The 21,448-nt window shown below is 45.0% G+C and overlaps 1 protein-coding gene across 3 annotated transcripts in view; it reads right to left on the bottom strand.

Annotated features, from left to right (window-relative positions):
* The window catches only part of VEZF1 (vascular endothelial zinc finger 1), a 133,673-nt gene that overhangs the window by 41,156 nt on the left and 71,069 nt on the right, over window positions 1–21,448 (bottom strand). For all 3 annotated transcript variants that reach the window (XM_069756427.1, XM_069756429.1, XM_069756428.1), the window contains exon 3: window positions 4,046–4,109. In XM_069756427.1, the coding sequence (XP_069612528.1) occupies window positions 4,046–4,109 (64 nt within the window). The remainder of the gene's footprint in view (window positions 1–4,045; window positions 4,110–21,448) is intronic.

Genomic DNA, 21,448 nt, shown 5'->3' with positions numbered 1-21,448 from the left:
TGTATGTCTGGGAACACTTTAAACATTTCTGCTTCTGAACACTGTTTAAGGGTGGCTGAATATTAGGTTTATGCACCACAGCAAGCCTTTGAAGGATCCTACACCTTGAGGTTCGAGGGACTCCAGAGGCACCAGCAGCTTCAAATAACGGTTTGCTGCTTTGAAATGGTATTTTGACAGCTGCTCTCGTAATCCCATGAATTTGTCTGGCAGAAACCTTCCTCATTATGCCTTTATCTGCATGAACTCTGTCTGTGCTGTTTCAGTCACAAATCTCTTGACAGTATAATGACCACTCTTAAGTTTTCGTGGAATATCTAATGTTTTCATACCTCGTCCAAGGCATTGCACTATTTAATGCTTTTCAGCAGCAGAAAGATGCTTTTACGTTCACATATTACTTGAAACCTGTGGCCTGCTTAACCCCTTCATGACCTTGGGATTTTTCGTTTTTCCGTGTTCGTTTTTCACTCCCCTCCTTCCCAGAGCCTTAACTTTTTTATTTTTCTGTCAATTTGGCCATGTGAGGGCTTATTTTTTGCGGGACGAGTTGTACTTTTGAACGACATCATTGGTTTTAGCATGTTGTGTACTAGAAAACGGGATACAAATTCCAAGTGCGGTGAAATTGCAAAAAAAAGTGCAATCCCGCACTTGTTTTTTGTTTGGCTTTTTTGCTAGGTTCACTAAATGCTAAAACTGACCTGACATTATGATTCTCCAGGTCAGTACGAGTTCATAGACACATAACATGACTAGGTTATTTTTTACCTAAGTGGTGAAAAAAAATTCCAAACTTTGCTAAAAAAATTTTTTTTAAAAAATTGTGCCATTTTCCGATACTCATAGCGTCTCCATTTTTCGTGATCTGGGGTCGGATGAGGGCTTATTTTTTGCGTGCCGAGATGATGTTTTTAATGATAGCATTTTGGTGCAGATACGTTCTTTTGATCGCCCGTTATTGCATTTTAATGCAATGTCACGGCGACCTAAAAAACGTAATTCTGGCGTTTCGAATTTTTTTCTCGCTACGCTGTTTAGCGATCAGGTTAATGCTTTTTTTTAATTGATAGATCGGGCGATTCTGAGCGCGGCGATACCAAATATGTGTAGATTTGATTTTTTTTTTTAATTGATTTATTTTGATTGGGGCGAAAGGGAGGTGATGTAAACTTTTATATTCTTTTTATTTTTTTCACATTTTTTGTAACTTTTTTTTTTTTTTTACCTTTGCCATGCTTCAATAGCCTCCATGGGAGGCTAGAAGCAGGCACAACGCGATCGGCTCTGCTACATAGCAGCGATCTGCCGATCGCTGCTATGTAGCAGAATTGCAGGTGTGCTGTGAGCGCCGACCACAGGGTGGCGCTCACAGCCACCGGTGATCAGTAACCATAGAGGTCTCAAGGACCTCTATGGTTGCAATGGAGACGCATCGCCGACCCCCGATCATGTGACGGGGGTCGGCGATGATGTCATTTCCGGCCGCCCGGCTGGAAGCGGTAGTTAAATGCCGCTGTCTGCGTTTGACAGCGGCATTTAACTAGTTAATAGGCGCGGGCAGATCGCGATTCTGTCCGCGCCTATTACGGGCACATGTCAGCTGTTCAAAACAGCTGACATGTCCCGGCTTTGATGTGGGCTCACCGCGGAGCCCTGCATCAAAGCAGGGGATCTGACCTCGGACGTACTATCCCGTCCGAGGTCAGAAAGGGGTTAAAGGGACTCTGTCACCCCCTCCAGTCGTGCATTCTAACAAGGTGGCTCTTTTAGTTCTTGGTGCAATTATTGCCAAAATAAAGCGTTTTATAATTTCGCCAAAATACCTTTCTTTAGACAGGGAGGCAGGTCTTAACCCCCCTGCTGCCGTCACTCAAATCTTCTTCGGCGCAGGACGCCGCCCCCTCCACTGTGTTTTCCAATTAAATCAGGCGCCTGCGCTGTTTAGTACTGGCTGGGGCAGACGCAGTGAGCTCTGGCCGTCTGACCTCACATGCAGAGAGGGAGAGGGAGAGGGAGAGAGAGAGAGATTCTTTTTCCCCATGCCAGAATGAAAAACAAAGCTCCTGGGCAAGCGCAGTGTGTAAAAAACGGATTCGGTAGCCGGAAACGTTCATTCATACACCCGTTCCATGCGTTTTGTGCCGGAAACGTCCCTTCAGGCTTTTTCGCCGGACACAAAAAACGTTGCAGGTAACGTTTTTTGTGTCCCGCAAAAAAACCTGAAGGGACGGATCCGGCACAAAACGGATGAAACGTATGTCCTTCGGGCACAATCCGGCGCTAATACAACTCTATGGGGAAAAAAACGGATCCGGCGTAAGAAAAAAACGGATCCGGATTGTGCCTGAAAGAAAAAACCTGATGTGTGAAAGCAGCCTTATTGTTATAGGGGAACTCAGGTTACTGAGACTGGCAAAGGAGCACGCAGGGCATTATTACTTTTTAGGGGACTTGCACCCGGCATTACTATATTCTAGAGGGTTGCTTTAGAATTTAGAGGGTACAGAGAACCACACAGCAGGTGCAGTAATAGGGACACATACGGCAGCAGCAGCAGCTCAGTATTGGGGGATGAGCAGTTTAAGGTTGGGAATAGTCCCCATTGGGGACAGTGCTGAAAATATGAGATGTGAAATATGTCTGTTGTAATCTCTGCAGCCGAGTCGTGGCTGGAAGAAGTTGTCATGTCGGTCTGGGCCAGATGGAAAAGACGTAAAACGTGAACGACTCCATCAGAAAGAACGTCAGCGGTAATACATTATCTGTAACTGTGCTGTGATCACTTATATGTTCTGTAGGACTGGTATCTACCACTGACCATTTGGCGGTAATGTCCAGGTTGGTCTTTTTATAGATTTTTTTTTTTAAGTAATAGCGCGGTCATCTGCTGAGGTTCTCCTCCACTATTAGGGTGCGTCACCCAACTGTAATCAAGGTTACCTGGTTAGGGGCCCACTCAGAAGTTTTGCTTCCCCCCCCCCCCCCCCCCCCCCGAGCCTAGCTATGCCTCTGTCTAAAGTATATACATCATATAAAAAAATAAAATGAATATAGATTTTTCTGGAGTGTTATTGGGGGGTGGAGGATTATATTTGTTTGAATGGAACAATCGTATGCTTGGAAAAACATGACAACTTTATTGTTTTTTTATGTATAACAAGAATGTATATATTGATACCATGTAATACTGAAAATCTCTTTGTTCTACTGATCATTTAGTAAAAATGTTATTGTTTAATTTTCTTAAATAAATTTGATCGGATTTCTTAAAAAAAAAAAAAAAAAAAAAAGACGTTTAAAGGGTCTGATTGACGATTTGCAATTTATTTAAAATCACTTATTTTTCATATTCGCTAAATTCTTCAAAATAGTGTATGCAATTCATGAATTTGTCACAATTATTTTTTCTCTCTGTTACCAGTTTTTGCAACTTTTAACTCCAAAAGTCACTAAATCTGTCAAAATTTGAAAAATTTGCCAAATTGAAAGCTCCTCCTGACACTTTACTCCAGGCAACACTGGAGTTAGACGAACCAAAAAAAACAAAAAAACAAACACATTTGGTTAAAGTTTCATTTTATGAATCTGTTTAGAACAATGCAAGCAAAGTTCTTGAGGAAAAAAAGTGTCTGAAAACATACTGTAGAGAGAATAAGATGCAAATACTAAAGCCACTGAAAAGGAAAGAATTACTCCACAAAACTGGAGAAACAGAAATGATAAATCGGGCCAAAAGTCTGTAAAATAGTCAAAATATATTTATTGCTGCAAAACATAGGACAGTACTGGGCAACCTGTGGCCCATGGGCCACATCTATCTGGTACTGTACTGTGCTGTCCCTACCCTGTTACAATAAAACTTATTGTAACATGTATACCAGTAGAAGCTAATCAAAACAAAACCATTTACTGATTTTTAAGAAAGTGATACAATTTTGAGCATACTTAAGTTCAACCTATTGGTTTGGCCCTTCACAACAGTCCTACTTTTCTCAACTGGCCCCGTTACAGGAAAGTGAAATTACATATCATATACTCTTACTTGGCATTTGAAGGGTCTTTCCGTAGAATGAACATGCTTCACATGACAGCTTAAATGGTCTGGTCTGTCAGGAAAAAAAATATAATCAAGATGAATAAAAAGATACATATACATATATAAGTATATACAATATTCTGAAAAAAAAGTGCAGGACTAAGACTAACACACAATCAAACAATCTTTAGAAGTTTACAATGATCCCTAGGATAAGCAGCAAACTTTTTTGGTGGGTCTGTGAATTTGGGACACCCACTAATCCAAAGAACAGAGCTGGCAGAGGCCTATCAGAATGGAGTAATGATCAGACATTTACTCCTCAGTCTCTATGATTCTCTAAGGGACAGCCTGAGATGGACAAATACAGCACTGCAGTGTAAAATAGATTTTTTTTTGAAGCAGTGATCATCTTAACACTAGGTTTCTATACAACAATGGTATAGTATAGCAGCATATAGCAAAAATCACAGTCTCCTCTGAAACATGGCCACAAGCAGTGTCAGAATTGAACAGCGGCATTCCACAGCCATAACACACAGCTATCACCTGCTGAGTATGGTGCAGGCTCACTCACCCACTATTTAGTTTTGAAGTGATTTGGGGGGTTATATATACTGGAAAACCCCCAAAAGTGATACCATCTAAACCGGTTTTTACTTACCAGTAATAGGATTTTACAGAGTGCACGACACCACCCTCACGAGAGAGGGGATCCGCCCACCATCAGAACTGGAACCTACAGGTTAAAAAGGGGCGGTCCCCCTCGCCCTCCAGTTTGTGTTCCAGAGTATCAAGGGATACCGCCATTGAATCAGTACATGATAATAATGTCTTAAAACAATACTAAATACCATCACCTCTATAGCGTGATCTCTAAAGGCACACCTTCCAATAGAGTGCAAGAATAAGTAATTAAATACGGGGGAAGGGGGGGGGGGGGGGTAATGTACGGGTGCTGTTGTGGACTCTGTAAAATCCTATTACCAGTAAGTAAAAACCGGTTTTCCTATCGCCATGACAGCACCTCCATGAGAGACTTTCAAAGACTATTTAACTGGGAGGGACCAAAGCACTAAGTACTGAACGACCAAAGTGTAAGCTGGAATTAGCAGATAGATCAAGGTGATAGTGCTTATAAATGTGGAAGGTGATGACCAAGTTGCCGCCTAACATATCTTATTTTTGGGACATCTGCCTTCTCCGCCCAAGATGATGCCATAGCCTGAGTGGAGTGTGCTTTGATGCCCTCTGGTGGGGTCTCCCCTTTGGCGGAATAAGCAAGACATATCGCATCCCTAATCCATCTAGCGATAGAACTCTTCGTGACACTTGAACCTTTCCTTCGATTCTGGAAAGAAACAAAGCCCTACTCTGTCTCCAGCTTTGTGTCCTATTCAAATACTCTAATACTGCCCTTTTAACATCTAGAGTATGCCATTTTTCCTCCTGTTCTGAAGCTGGATGGTAGGTATATCTCCTGGCTTCTATGAAACCTAGATGCGACCTTTGGCAAGTATGCAGGATCTGGTTTTAAGACAATTTTGTCCTGGAGGATTATTAGATAGGTAGGATCAACTGATAACGCTTGGATATCACTGACCCTCCTAGCAGATGTTAACACTAAAAGTAGAGCTGTCTTTAAGGTCAAAATTTTAATTGGAATAGAATCCAATGATTCGAAAGGAGGTTCAGTTAACGCCTCGAGCACTAAATTTAGATCCCAAGGGGGCAATCTTGCAATATGGACCAGGTTACAATGCTGACATGCTTTAATAAATCTAGCAACCCATCTATTCCCAGATACATCACTGTTATACAAGGACCCTAAGGCTGAAACGTGGACTCTCAGCGTGTTAACTGCCAAACCCAATTCCCAGCCCTTCTGTAGGAATTCCAGAATGGCCGGAATTGGAACTTTGTCTGCTAGGGGTTGTTGATGGAATGTAAGGAATTTCTTCCAAATCCTAGAATAAATCCTTGTAGTGACCTCCTTCCGGCTTTTTAACAAGGTAGATATCAAAGCCTTGGAAAAACCTCTTTCCCTCAGAAGCTCCCTCTCAAGTTCCACGCCGTCAAATGAAGAGTCTCCAAATTGGGATGATGAAATGGACCTTGAGAAAGGAGCTCCGGAACCACTGGCAACACCCAAGGATCGGTCACTGATATTGCTCCGAGGAGAGAGAACCAAGGCCTCCTGAGCCAGACGGGGGCAATGAGAATTATTCTCGCTCTCTCTTCCCTGATCTTCCTGAGAACTAGCGGAATCAAGCACATTGGGGGAAATGCATATGCTAGCGGACCCGAAGGGAATCTACTATGCACGGTTGGTCTGTTATCTGGAGAGATGCAAACTCCCTGACCTTTCTGTTCTCTTTCGTGGCAAACAGATCTATGACTGGTAATCCCCAGAGCCTGACTATCTGTTTGAATATCCGTTTGTCTAGAGACCATTCCCCCTGCCGAAGGGAATGGAGACAGAGATAGTCTGCCTCTATATTGAGCTCTCCTTTTATGTTAATTGCCGACTGGGAACGAAAGTGACTCTCGGCCAAGGACAGTATCTGTGCTGTAGTGGACATCAGGGATCTTGTCCCTCCTTGATGATTGAGGTAGGCTACTACCGTCATATTGTCGGTCTGTACCCGTACATGCGAACCCTTCAGGGATGGTAGCAAGTGAAGGAGAGCATGTTTGACTGCTGATAGTTCTTTTTAATTTGACGAGCTTTGGGATTCTAGACCAGAACACCGCCCCTTGGGTCAGAACCTCCCCTATGTGGGCTCCCCAACCAAATGGACTGGCATCGGTCGTAACTATCCTGTCTGGTGTGATACTCCACTGAACTCCTCTTAACAGATGAAGCAGGCTGAGCCACCATTTTAGATCGTGAAGAGTGGCTGGTGATAATCTGAGTTTCCCGTTTAGAGAACCCTGAAGTTCTTTTTCTGCCTGGAGGATCTTGAACTGTAGCATACGAGTATGAGCTTGAGCCCATCTCACGGCTGGTATACACGCTGTCAGTGACCCTAGCAGGGACATTGCGTCTCTCAATTTTAAATTCGGATCCTTTCTTACAGCCATGAATTTGCGAATAATCTTCTGCTTTTTGTCCTCTGGTAGAAAAGATGACTGATCTTCTGAGCTTAGAAGAATCCCTAGAAAAATCTGACACCTGGCAGGTTCTAGTCTTGATTTTTCTATGTTGATCATCCAACCGAGTTCCTGTAGGGACGATATTATGGCGTTTACACGGGCCTTACATTGACAAATCGAATTTCCGACTATCAAAAAATCATCTAAATAGGGTATCACAAGGGTATCCTTCTCCCTGACATGGGCCATTACTTCTGAAATAATTTTAGTAAATATCCTAGGTGCCATGGACAGGCCGAAAGGCATTGCCAGAAATTGAAAATGCCTAACCTGATGGTTAACCCGCACTGCCATCCTGAGGAAATGATGGTGATCTTTGTGAACTGGCAGATGGTAGTATGCATCTTTTAGATCCAGTACCGACATGTAGCACCTGGGAAACAAAAGTTTAGTTGTTGATTTAATTGATTCCATCTTAAAAGCGCGATATTGAAGAAATGTATTTAATTTATGCAAATTTATGATAGTCCTAAAGGACCCGTCGGGTTTAGAAATCAAAAATAGCGGAGAATAAAATCCTGTCTTCACCTGGTGTTTTGGAACCTCTTCAATAACCCGCTTTTTAAGTAACTGTTGAATCTCTATTTCTAGGGCCTGTTGTTGAGCCGGAGAATCAAGCGAAGTTAATACAAGATGATCTGGGGGAATCTTCAGAAATTCCAACTTCAACCCCGACGCAACTACCCCCAATATCCAGTTATTAGAAGTTATTTTAGTCCATTCATTGAGTAAGAATTTCAATCTACCCCTCACTGGTAGACTTGATCTATCTATAGTTGCGTCTGCGTCTTGAAGAAGATGAGGGGTTTCTATAGTATCCACCTTTTTTCTTTTGTTCCGTTGGTTCCCAATCGCGACTATATCCTTGCTGGTCTGATTGAAATCTTCTGAAAGGTATGCGCTTCTGAAGGCGTTCCTAAAAGTGGGATTAAACCCTTCAGGAAATCCCTTCTTCCTATCCTCTGCCCTTGCAAGGATATCATCCAGCACCAAGCCAATTAGGTACTCACCCATACATGGAATTGTGCACAACTTGGCTCTAGCCTGAGCATCCCCCTTCCAGGTCTTAAGCCAAAGTGCCCGACGGGCCGCATTTGAAAGACCAGCTGATCTTGCCGCTAATTTCAAAGAGTCTATTGAAGCATCCGCTAAATAGGCTACTCCCTCTCTGATCTGAGACAGGGAATCCAACAACTTCTCTCAAGGAACTTTCGCCTTAAGTTGATCTTCTAGCTGACTTACCCAGACCATAACAGATCTGGCAGTACAAGTACCAGCAATCGCGGGTTTAAAGGCTCCCGAAGACGATTCCCACACTTTTTTCAGGAACATGTCCGCCTTTCTGTCTGACGGGTCCTTAAGGAGTCCCACATCTTCCAGTGCTAGCGAGGCTGATTTTGAGGTGGAGGCCACCGCTGCGTCTACTTTAGGGATCTTTATCCATTGAGATAAGAGGTCGTCATCAAAGGGGTATCTTCTCTTTGCAGCGGATGGTAAGAACCCTTTGTCCTTCTTATCCCACTCCCGTCTGACCAGATCTTTAATCGTGTCCACCACCGGGAAAGTTTTACGATTCCTCTGGCACAGCCCCGCAAACATAATTTCCTGGGTAGATTTTGCTTCTTTATTTTCTGCGACACCCATAGTTGCCCGAACTGCTTTGACTAGGGTTTCCATATTTTCCATAGAAAAATACGTACGCTACTCACCTGGTAGCAGTGTTTTTTCAGGAGCCCATGACAGCACAACGAGAGAGGGGATCCGCCCTTCAGGGACAGGAAACCTACAGACATAAAAGGGCGGTACCTCTCTCCCACGTCAGTTGGTTCCAGAGCATGAGAGGACCACCTTGGTTAGTAACACAGATGCAGCATACAATTAAATACATTTTATTATGTAAGTGAACACGGAAATTTAAAGGAAAAACCGAAAAGGTGTTGAATCATCCAAGAGTAGAATAGGGTAGGGAATATAAGGGTGCTGTCATGGGCTCCTGAAAAAACACTGCTACCAGGTGAGTAGCGTACGTATTTATTCAGTTGCCATGACAGCACAACGAGAGACTTTCAGAGAAGTAAGGAAGATTAGGGGGGGATAATAGCCTCCAGTACCCTTCTCCCAAACGTAAGGTCTGAGGATCTACCCAGATCCTTTCTTAGACACTACAGATTAGTAGATGGAGAAGACCATGTGGCCGCCTTACATATGTCTTCGATCGATACTTCTGATCTCTCTGCCCAGGAAGATGCTACGGCCCGCGTGGAGTGCGCCTTTATACCATCTGGAACTTCGTTGCCACCTGCTGTATAAGCGAGAGAGATCGCCTCCCTGATCCATCTGGCTAGAGTGTTTTTAGATACTCTAAAGGTACCTTCACACATAACGATATCGTTAACGATATCATTGCTTTTTGTGACGTAGCAACGATATCGTTAAGGAAATCGTTATGTATGACAGCGACCAACGATCAGGCGGCCCTGCGCTTAGTTACCCGATGTTTACCCTGGTTACCGGGGACCTCGGGATCGTTGGTCGCTGGAGAGCTGTCTGTGTGACAGCTCTCCAGCGACCAAACAGCGACGCTGCAGCGATCCGGATCGTTGTCGGTATCGCTGCAGCGTCGCTTAATGTGAAGGGGCCTTAAGACCCTTCCTCACTCCTTGATAGGCTACAAACAGAGAGTTATCTTTTTTCCCAGGCATCTGAAACTGAAATATATCTAAGGAGGCATCTTCTTACATCTAAGGAATGAAATTTACGTTCCTTATCATTAGTAGGGTTGGAGCAAAATGAAGGTAGGACTACCTCTTGTACCCTATGGAATTTTGACGCAACTTTTGGAAGATAAAGGGGATCGGGTTTCATGATTACTCTATCCTCCCTAAACTGCATGTATGGTGGATGTCTGGAAAGTGCCTGCAGATCACTAACCCTTCTTGCAGATGTGAGTGCAACCAAGAGGGCTGTTTTGATTGAAAGGATTTTTACAGGGATGGTATCAATAGGCTCGAATGGGGCTTGCGTTAAGGCTGAGAGTACAAGATTTAGGTCCCATGGAACTAACTTTTGTTTAATGATTGGTCTGGACCTAGTGACCGCCTTGAAAAATCTAGATATCCAGTGATTGCTGGCTAAGTTAAAATTGTATAGCGCCCCCAGAGCCGACACTTGAACTCAGAGTACTTGTGGCCAAGCCCATCTCTAGACCCTTTTGTAAAAATTCAAGAATCTGGTTTATACATGGTTTCTGGTCAATTTGAGCCCCTGAACTTGATAGAAATTTTCTCCACACTAACATATATGTTTGTTGTAGAGGGTTTTCTACTTTTAAGGAGTGTATTTATTAAATTCTGAGAGAATCCCTTCCCCCTTAGTAAAGACCTCTCAAATTCCACGCCGCTAGATGTAAGTTGGCCACTCGTGGATGGAGGATTGGGCCTTGGGAGAGCAGATCTGGCAATTCTGGAAGAATCCATGGTTGGCAGACAGACATCTTCCTCAGCCAAGGGAACCATGACCTCTTGGGCCAGAATGGGGCTATCAAGATTACCCGGGCCCTGTCCTCCCGAATCTTCCTCAGAACTATTGGAATTAGGTTTAGAGGGGGAAAGGCATATGCGAGACTGAAGTGCCATGATATCAGAAGAGCGTCCACTGCATATGGGTTGTCTCTTGGATTTAGGGAGCAGAACTGGTGTAATTTTTTGTTCCCACGGCTGGCAAAAAGGTCTATCTCTGGACAACCCCATATTTGTATGATCTGATTGAAGATGGCTGGATTTAGCGACCACTCTCCCTGTTTGAGCTTGTTGCGGCTTAGATAGTCGGCTTTGGTATTGATACTTCCTTTTATATGAAGAGCCGTCAGAGAGAGAAGATGTTCTTCGGCCACCTGAAAAATATGATTTGCGACCTTCATCAATGAACTGGATCGTGTACCTCCTTGACGATTAATGTAGGCCACGGTTACCCGATTGTCCGATAACAGCCTGATGTGTCGACCCTGTAGGGGTATAAGGAACCTATTTAAGGCGTGTTTTACAGCCAATAGCTCTTTCAGATTGGAGGATGAGTCCTGTTCAGACTGAGACCATAGCCCCTGAACCTGAGCCCCCCATGCCTTAGGGCTAGCATTCGTAGTCAATACTCTAGATACATGATTTGTCCAAGGGACCCCCCTATGAAGATTTGAAGCGTGAGACCACCAAACAAGGGAGTGCGTAGTTTCCGCAGAAAGTGAAAATTTACTGTCGAGGTGAGCCCCTAGACGACAGGAATTGTGTAAAACGTCCCATTGTAGTGTCCTGGTGTGGAACTGAGCCCAGAGAACCGCCGGGATACAAGACGTGAGGGAACCCAAGAGAGACATTGCACTTCTAACAGACACTAAGGGATTGTTGATTGCCCTGGTGACCAGCCGTTGAACCTTAGCTACTTTTGCGTCCGGCAGGCGACACTCCTGTCGACTAGAGTCTATAATGAATCCCAGAAACTCTTGTAATTTTAGGGGCTGTAGACGCAATTTTTTAAAGTTGATTATCCAGCCTAACCTGTGCAATGCTCCCATCACCTTCTCTAGCTGGTCCTTGCAATGTGATTCTGAATGACCCACAATTAGTAAATCATCCAGGTATGGAATTAATATGTCTTGTTCATGTAGGTGTGCCATAACTTCCACCATAATTTTTGTGAACACCCGGGGTGCGACTGCGACTCCGAAGGGAAGTGCCTGATATTGAAAATGCTCTACCGTGCCGGCCAGTGAAACCGCCACCCTAAGAAATCTTTGATGATCTATATGTATTGGAACATGGTAGTAGGCATCTTTGAGGTCTAAGACAACCATAAAACAATGGTTAAAGAGTAATTTTATTGCTGTTTTAACCGATTCCATCTTGAAGGACGGAATCAACAAAAAATTGGTCAGGCCTTTCAAATTAATAATGGTGCGATATGAACCATCAGGCTTTTTGATCAGGAATAGAGGGGAATAGAACCCCTACCTTCCTCTTCTGTAGGGACTCTGATCAGAACTTTCTTCTGTTGAAGTTACCGGACCTCTGACTCCAGCGCCAACTGCTCTGTAGAGGGGGAACGAACAGGTGTCAACTTAAACTTGTCCCGAGGAATATGGTGGAAATCGAACCTTAGGCCCTTTCCACAATGCCTAAAATCCATGGATTGTTCGTGATCCGTACCCAGGTCGGGTAGAAGGCCGAAAGCCTACCCCCCACCTGGTCCCCCAGTCTTTGTGGTTTCTTAAAATCTCGTGAAGGATTAAACATAAATCCTTTACCCCTCCTTCTGTTGCTGTCGTATCTGGTAGATTCCCTGTTAGAATCTCTACATGGCTTTCTGCGGTTAGACCATCCTCTATTGTAGTCCCGTCTGTAAAAGGGTCTTCCTAGGAAAGGGAAGCGTTTTTTATTATCCCCTGCTTTTTCCAATAACTCATCTAGGACAGGTCCAAATAAATGAGCTCCTTCACAGGGAATGCTACACAACTTTGTTCTGGCCTGTAAGTCCCCTGGCCAGCATTTTATCCATAGAACTCTCCGGGCTGCGTTAGATAACGCTGAGGACCTGGCGGCCAACCTGACCGAGTCTGCTGATGCGTCCGAAAGGAAAGCTGCAGCATCCTGGATTATGGGCATAGAGAATAATATTTCAGTTCTGGGGACTTTATCCCTGAGCTGATCTTCGAGATGACCTAACCATACCATCAAGGACCGAGCTGTACAGGTGGCCGCTATAGCTGGTCTCAAGGATCCGGCCGAAGTCTCCCAGGCTCCTTTAAGGAAGATATCAGCTTTCCTGTCTAATGGGTCCTTTAGGTTCCCCAAGTCGTCAAAGGGGAGAGATGTCTTCTTGCACGCTTTGGCGACTGCCGCATCAAGCTTCGGAACTTTATCCCATGAGGATGAAGCCTCCTCCTCAAGGGGATATCTTCTTTTAAATGCAGGCAGAAGTGACCCCTTCCTTTCGGGTTTCTTCCATTCTTTTGAAATTAGCGATTTAATCTTGTCGACCACCGGAAAGGCCCTTCGGGATTTCCGCTCTATACCCTTGAACATAACATCCTGAATGGAGCATTCTGACTGGGTATCCTCTATCCCCATTGTACTGTTAACTGCTTTAACCAGATGGTTAACTCTATCAAGGGACAAATAGGCCCGACTAAACTCCAGTTCCTCAGAGGAGGAAGAAGACGGGAGGGACCCTGAGCTCAGCTCACCCGAGTCCGACACCACATCAGATGCAGGGGATGACATTTTAACTTCCGTTACACGAGACCTGGATTTCACAGAACTTCTGACTTCTTGTCTAACCATCTCTCTTATTGTAGAGGTCAGATCAGGAGCCTCTTCCTCTAGCAATTGTTGTATACATGTTTTGCACAATCTTTTTAAATGGCCATCCGGAAGCGGCTCTGCGCATTCGGCACACTGCCTATGTTTGGCCTTAGATAAACATTTCCTCCCCTAGTAAGGAGAGAGGGAATATAAGGGGAACAATCAATCACTAAGTGAACTTTCACGAAGATCACTTACCCCGCCAGCAATGAGTGGTACCGTAGATGGGGGGGTCCTTCGTAGCCGGCAATTCCTTACGGCTTGAGGACTTTGGTCTTGATATCTGAGCCTCTTTAGCTCCACCAGCGCGGCTACTGCCACTAGACCGATAATGGGAGCTCCTCCGAGGCTTCTCTGACTGCTGAAGTGGCTGCTGTTGCTGCTGCTGCTGGCTGCTCTGAGTTCCTTCTGGCGACTCCATTATGGAAAGAAACAGGAACACTCAGCAGCCCACGTGTGCAGCTTTAAATAAGACCCCCAGGGTACCGCCCCCGGATGGGGGTCAGCAGGGAACTTCAGGTGCCGATTACGGTATGAAACCGATAGGGACCGCCTCCGCTCCGTGCTGCGCCGCCGCTGCCCAACGGAGACCGTCGGACATCCCCAGAAGCCCGGCCCGTCCCCCAGCTGGGCGCCGCCATCGGCCGGGAAAAAAAAAGGCGCTACTGCGCATGCCCGGCTGCGTCATCAGGCCGCGCCGCTCGCCGCGTCATCCGGACACGCCCCTTCCGGATGCAGCAGCGGCCCGCAAGCAGACACGCGGACCATGACGGCAGCAGACCCCCCGGACCGACACAGATCCTCACCGCAGGCACAGATAGACTCCCGAGGACCCGGCAGATGCCGCACCAAGCCCAGATCCTCCCTCAGCAGGTACACTTGCGGACACTATAGAAGCCAGCCTATATGTCTGAGGCTGCTTCCTCCTGCTGCCACCTACACAAGCAGTCCCCCTGCCGTGTGGTGCTTCCTGCCCCCTGATCAGGCCGAGGTAGGGGGCCCCCGCTACCTGCATCGGCCCGCCAGGAGTGGGAATCTCTTCATATCTTCGACCTCCTTCATAGGCCTGTCTGAAGAGGTTCCGCTGTCAGGGACAGGAAACCAACTGACGTGGGAGAGAGGTACCGCCCTTTTATGTCTGTAGGTTTCCTGTCCCTGAAGGGCGGATCCCATCTCTCGTTGTGCTGTCATGGCGACTCAATAAACAAGGCCTTCCTTCCTCATCCAAGGAGGATGGCGAGGAGCTCTCTGAACATTTGCCTTCCTGTAGGGAAGGGCTTGAATCAGACATCATATCCATCCTGATTTTTTCATGCCGTTTTGATTTAAGGGAACATCTTATTTCTTCCCTAATGACCTCCCTCAAATTCGATGTACGTAGAAGGGCTTCTTCTTCTAAAGTACGGCTGATACAAGCCTGTCACAGTTTCTTTATATAACTGTCTGGCAATGTTTCCTTGCACAAAGCACACGGTTTATGCTTTGACTTTGCAACCTTTTTACCCTATAACAAAGCATAGCGCAAAAGAGCATAATCAGCTACTGGGCTACTCACCCACAGCTGATGATGGAGTACCGGTCTCTGAGGAGGTGAGGTGCCACGTGAAGTCGCGCGTCTGCGACCCAGGGCGGCATTCCCCGACCCCTGGGAACGCCTCTCACTCCGGCCCGGCGAGGGGGGGATCTGCGAGCAGTACACCCCTGATGCTGCTTCCAGTGCCCCCAATTCTGCCGTTCTCTCCGGAAACCGCGCAGAGACTTGGTGGACCCGGGTAAGTAGCACCTGCAGGCTCCCGCCGTCCAGACAGGAACCCAAACTGGAGGGCGAGGGGGACTGCCCCTTTTCAACCTGTAGGTTCCTGTCCTGATGGTGGGTGGATCCCCTCTCTCGTGAAGGTGCTGTCGTGGCGATAGGAAAAATCAGCATCCCTCAACATACTCAAAACCACTGTCAGGTAGTTTATGAACAATTCAGGTGCATTTCAGCAATTAATGCAAAGTGACATGAATGAACAAAAAATATTTTTACCACCTAAATGTTGCTAAACATTTCTACACTGTTCTACAGCAGGGGTCCCCAACTCCAGTCCTCAAGGCCCACAAACAGGTCATGTTTTCAGGATTTCCTTTGCATTGCACAGGTGATGCAATTATTACCTGGGCAAGACTAAGGAAATCCTGAAAACATGACATGTTGGTGGGCCTTGAGGACTGGAGTTGGAGACCCCTGTTCTACAGTGAACAGATCACCATGTATGGCAGGCTCTACGAACGTTATTTGACAGTGAACTGTCATGACAAACATCAGGACCATACAATCAATCTCAGGGTGCTGATATGGCTAAAGAGAAAGCCCACACACTCTGTTAACCATTTGGATACCATGGTCAATATTGACAGCAGCATCTATGGGGTTAAATGTCTGTGGTCGTTGCCAAACACTGATTGTCGCTGATACAGCAAGTTGTCAGCTATAGTGTACAGCCGACAGCTGCAGGACTATCACCTGTATGAAGATGCTATTTGCTTATCTCTCAGGTCAGTAAAAACACATATTGGTGGCCATTAAGGCGTTAAAGAGGGGGCCCCCCACATTGTTAACTATTTAGTGACTGTTGAGTAGTCTCTATTGACGGCAGCATCTAAGGGGTTAAACGACCATAGTCAGTCCCAACATTGATTGCGGCTGACACAGCAAGTTGTCGGCTATAGTGTACAGCTAACAGCTGCTGGATGTTCACGTGTTGGAGGAAGCCATTCTAATATCTCAGGTCACTAAAAAGATGTATTGCTGGTCACTAAGGTGTTACTATACTTCCCCATCACCGTTCTCGGCGCAATCCAGCTCCGTTCTGCTCCTCTTGTCAGTGACGTCACTGCTGTGCAGGCTCTCTGGGTCACGCGGTGCTCTAAGTGGCCCGGAATTGGCTTTTACATTGCAAGTCTATGGAGCATCAGAACAAGGCTGCATAGGCTTAAATTTTAATAGAGACTTGCAGCTCATTTATAGAGTTTAGAGTGAGCTGGATAGTCTAGACTGCAGTAAAGTCACTGAAAAGGAGCAAAGTTGGATCCTGGAGAAAGCAGTGGTTGGTGAGCATATCAACACAAACATACACTACACACCATACACACATTTAATTAAAAAAAATATTCATGGGAGCGCATCTTTAAGAAAGTCTATTGATCTAGGTGCTGTAACTGTACATCACATATACCAGACCTACCACACCGTGAATGATGTAAAATAAATAATAATATACCTGAACAGCTGTTTGTGTATTCATTCGGTATAAGGGTATGTGCACACGATAAGTATTGGCAGAAAAAAAAACCACTTGCATTTTTTTATATTTCTCCACAGCTATTAGAAAAGGTGATAAATGCAGCAAAAACACAACAAATTCACATGCCGATTTGAAATTGCACCAAAAATGTGCAAGAAAATAAATAGTATCATATGCATGATATTTCAGAAATAGGCAAGTTTCACATTCATCCTGTGCTTCACATGCTGAGTATTTACGCCTGGAGTTTCTGTAGAAATTTGGATTCAGATAAAACCCTCGTTAGTCACTTTGAACTTCATCTGGCCTCTTTTGCGGCAGTATCAGTGTTTTTAGGCATCCAAATCATGGTGGATGCCTAAAATGATGGGACAAAATCTGAACAGAAGCCATACAAAGTTGAATGCGACTCCAATTCCCTCATTGTAGTGAATGGCTCCATAATTTTATATGGACACCGGACAAATGTACCGTATTTTTCGGACTATAAGATGCACCGGTCCCTAAGACGCACCTAGGTTTTAGAGAAAATAAATAAGAAAGGTCAGCTCACCACGTTGTAGAAATACAGATGAGAAGTCCCATGCAGATGGCTCGGAGCAAGGCAAAATCTTCAGCATTCAATATGAAAGGGATTGGAAATCAGCGAGGCATAAGTGGTAAAATTCAGAAAAAACTTTATTATCAAAAAATAGTGTGACGCTGGTGATTTCATCTGTTTTTGAATTTCATTCATTTTTTTTTTTCAGAATTTTACCACTTATGCCTTGCTGGATTTCCAATCCCTTTCATACTGAATGGTGTAGGTTTTAGAGAGGGAAAAAAATAAAATAAAATAAATTGAAGCAAAAAATGTGGTCATGATGCACTGTTATCGGGGAGGGGATCTGCTGCAGACACCTTTATAGAGGTAATGTCTCCCAATTCTGTACTAATATCCCCCATCCAGGTATATATGATCTCCATCCCGGGAATTCATAGTCATCATCATGGTGCACACAAACAAAGAAAAAAAAATTCTACTCACCTTTCTTCCTCTCCCTCGTAGTGCTGCATCCTGTGCTAATGCCAGCAGCTGATTTCAGTGTGTAAAAGAGCATGAAGTCACTGCCATGCGCTCTCCACACCTCCTCTATGGGCTTGAGGAGCAGTGAATATTATTCTGTTTAAATAGTGGGAAGACTATTAGCTGCAGCTGCCAGCTTCCTGCAGCGGCTGGGCGATCACTTGTGCCCGCTATTAACCCCTTTACCCCCAAGGGTGGTTTGCACGTTAATGACCAGGACAATTTTTACAATTCTGACCGCTGTCCCTTTATGAGGTTATAACTCTGGAACGCTTCAACGGATCCCGGTGATTCTGGCATTGTTTTCTCGTGACATATTGTACTTCATGATATTGGTAAAATTTATTTGATATTACCTGCGTTTGTTTGTGGAAAAAACGGAAATTTGGCGAAAATTTTGAAAATTTCGCAATTTTCCAACTTTGAATTTTTATGCAATTATATCACAGAGATATGTCACATAAAATACTTAGTAAGTAACATTTCCCACATGTCTACTTTACATCAGCACAATTTTGGAACCAATTTTTTTTTTTGTTAGGGAGTTATAAGGGTTAAAAGTTGACCAGCAATTTCTCATTTTTACAGCACCATTTTTTTTTAGGGACCACATCTCATTTGAAGTCATTTTGAGGGGTCTATATGATAGAAAATAACCAAGTGTGACACCATTCTAAAAACTGCACCCCTCAAGGTGCTCAAAACCACATTCAAGAAGTTTATTAACCCTTCAGGTGTTTCACAGGAATTTTTGGAATGTTTAAATAAAAATGAACATTTAACTTTTTTCAAATTTTTGTTTACTTCAGCTCCAATTTGTTTTATTTTACCAAGGGTAGATGGGTGGTGAGCACTTTGAACTCCCAAGTGCTTCACAGAAGTTTATAATGTAGAGCCATGAAAATTAAAAAATCCTTTTTTTTTTTTCACAAAAATGATCTTTTAGCCCCCAATTTTGTATTTTCCCAAAGGTAACAGGAGAAAATGGACCCCAAAAGTTGTTGTCCAACTTGTCCTGAGTACGCCGATACCCCATATGTTGGGGTAAACCCCTGTTTGGGCACACGGGAGAGCTCGGAAGGGAAGGAGCATTGTTTTACTTTTTCAACGCAGAATTGGCTGGAATTGAGATCGGACGCCATGTCGCGTTTGGAGAGCCCTTGATGTGCCTAAACAGTGGAAACCCCCCCAATTATAACTGAAATTCTAATCCAAACACACCCCTAACCCTAATCTCAACGGTAACCCTAACCACACCCCTAACCCTGACACACCCCTAACCCTAATCCCAACCCTATTCCCAACCGTAAATGTAATCCAAACCCTAAATTTAGCCCCAACCCCAACCCTAACTGTAGCCTTAACCCTAGCCCCAACCCAAACCCTAGCCCTAACCCTAAAGGGAAAGGGTGATGAAGGGGGGGGTTTGATTTACTTTTATTGCGGGATTTTTAGGATTGGCAGCCGTCACACACTGAAAGGTGCTTTTTATTGCAAAAAATATTTTTTGCGTTACCACATTTTGAGAGCTATAATTTTTCCATATTTGGGTCCACAGAGTCATGTGAGGTCTTGTTTTTTGCGGGACGAGTTGACGTTTTTATTGGTAACATTTTTGGGCACGTGACATTTTTTGATCGCTTTTTATTCCGATTTTTGTGAGGCAGAATGACCAAAAACCAGCTATTCATGAATTTCTTTTGGGGGAGGCGTTTATACCGTTCCGCGTTTGGTAAAATTGATAAAGCAGTTTTATTCTTCAGGTAAGTACGATTACAGCGATACCTCATTTATATCAATTTTTTTATATTTTGGCGCAGTTATACGACAAAAACTATTTCATAGAAAAAATAATTATTTTTGCATCGCTTTATTCCGAGGACTATAACTTTTGTATTTTTTCGCTGATGATGCTGTACGGCGGCTTGATTTTTGCGGGACAAGATGACGTTTTCAGCGGTACCATGGTTATTTATATCAGTCTTTTTGATCGCATGTTATTCCACTTTTTGTTTGGCAGTATGTTAGGAGTAGAGTTTCCTCTGCTGCACAATCTTGATCCGTGTCTGCTGCGGTCTCCCATTCTGCATCGGTCGCAGTGGAGCCTGCTCAGCGGAGACGACGGTTCCAGCGTCTCGCTGGGACTGATACTGTGCAAAGGGTTACTGCTGCCTCTCCAGGCTCTGCTATTGTACCCTGCACTGATCTGCGGCGAGCAGGCTTTTCTGGGACTAAGTCCTGCTTTGCACACACTGAGCATGCCCAGGGTAAGATCTCTCAGTGGAGATCAAGGGTCACATGCTCAGGTACTGCAGCAACTTCCATTGGTCCTTCTTGGAAGGTCCTGTAGGTGCTAGGACTAAGTCCTGCTTTGCACACACTGAGCATGCCCAGGGCAAGATCTCTCAGTGGAGATCTAGGGTCACATGCTCAGTACTGCAGCAACTTCCATTGGTCCTTCTAGGAAGGTCCCGTATGTGCTGCAACTATTTAAGGCTCGCATGGCCACACGGTCATTCGCTAGTATCTTCCTATGTTATGTGCTTTGCGCCAGTGTGGTCATGTGTTTGTAGGTGTTCAGGGACCTGGCTGAAATAAGCCCCTAGAATGCTGGCATCTCCGGCGAGGAGTTTTGTGTGCATGCATGACCACTGACTGCTCTCGTTTGGGTAGTTAGCCTGTGCCTCTGTGAAAGTCTAACAGGGCACAGAGCTTTGCTTTCTTGGCTACTCTGTGAAGCTAACAGAGCTGGTTCTTACCGCCATATAGTGCCGCCATTTACTTAGCAGCAGGTTCTTTCCTGCACGGTGGATCCCGGGTTGCGAACGCACCAATCCCATCTAATACATATATTCGGTGCGTTCTGCCAACCCTAACAGTATACTAGCGCCAGGATCTGGCTAAGTAATGGCGGATGAACAGCGATTGCAGGGGTACATCCAGCTGCTGGAGGGCCGGTTGGCGTCTCTTGAGCGTGCAACCTCGGCGGAGGATGTTACCGCAATAGCTGTTCAGGCTGCTAGCGTGGCTGCAGCAGCTTTACCCACTGCCACCTCTGTTCCGACCCCATCTCACCTCCCTTTGCCGGAGAGATACTCTGGGGACAGTAAGTCCTGTAGGGGTTTCGTGAGCCAGTGTGGTATACACCTCGAGCTCCTGGCTGCACGTTTTCCCACTGAGCGGGCAAAGGTGGGATTCATAATCTCTCTCTTGTCGGACAGAGCGTTGGAGTGGGCTACGCCGCTGTGGGAGCGCAACGATCATGTGGTGCGGAGTGTTCCTCAGTTTCTGGACACTCTGAAAAAGGTCTTTTTAGGACTTCAAGTAACATAGTAACATAGTAACATAGTAACATAGTTAGTAAGGCCGAAAAAAGACATTTGTCCATCCAGTTCAGCCTATATTCCATCATAATAAATACCCAGATCTACGTCCTTCTACAGAACCTAATAATTGTATGATACAATATTGTTCTGCTCCAGGAAGACATCCAGGCCTCTCTTGAACCCCTCGACTGAGTTCGCCATCACCACCTCCTCAGGCAAGC

The sequence above is a fragment of the Ranitomeya imitator genome, chromosome 3, assembly GCF_032444005.1.
Source record: "Ranitomeya imitator isolate aRanImi1 chromosome 3, aRanImi1.pri, whole genome shotgun sequence".
Taxonomy (NCBI): domain Eukaryota; kingdom Metazoa; phylum Chordata; class Amphibia; order Anura; family Dendrobatidae; genus Ranitomeya; species Ranitomeya imitator.
The sequence above is the reverse complement of the archived record's forward strand: the minus strand, read 5'-3'. Positions and strand labels throughout refer to the sequence as shown.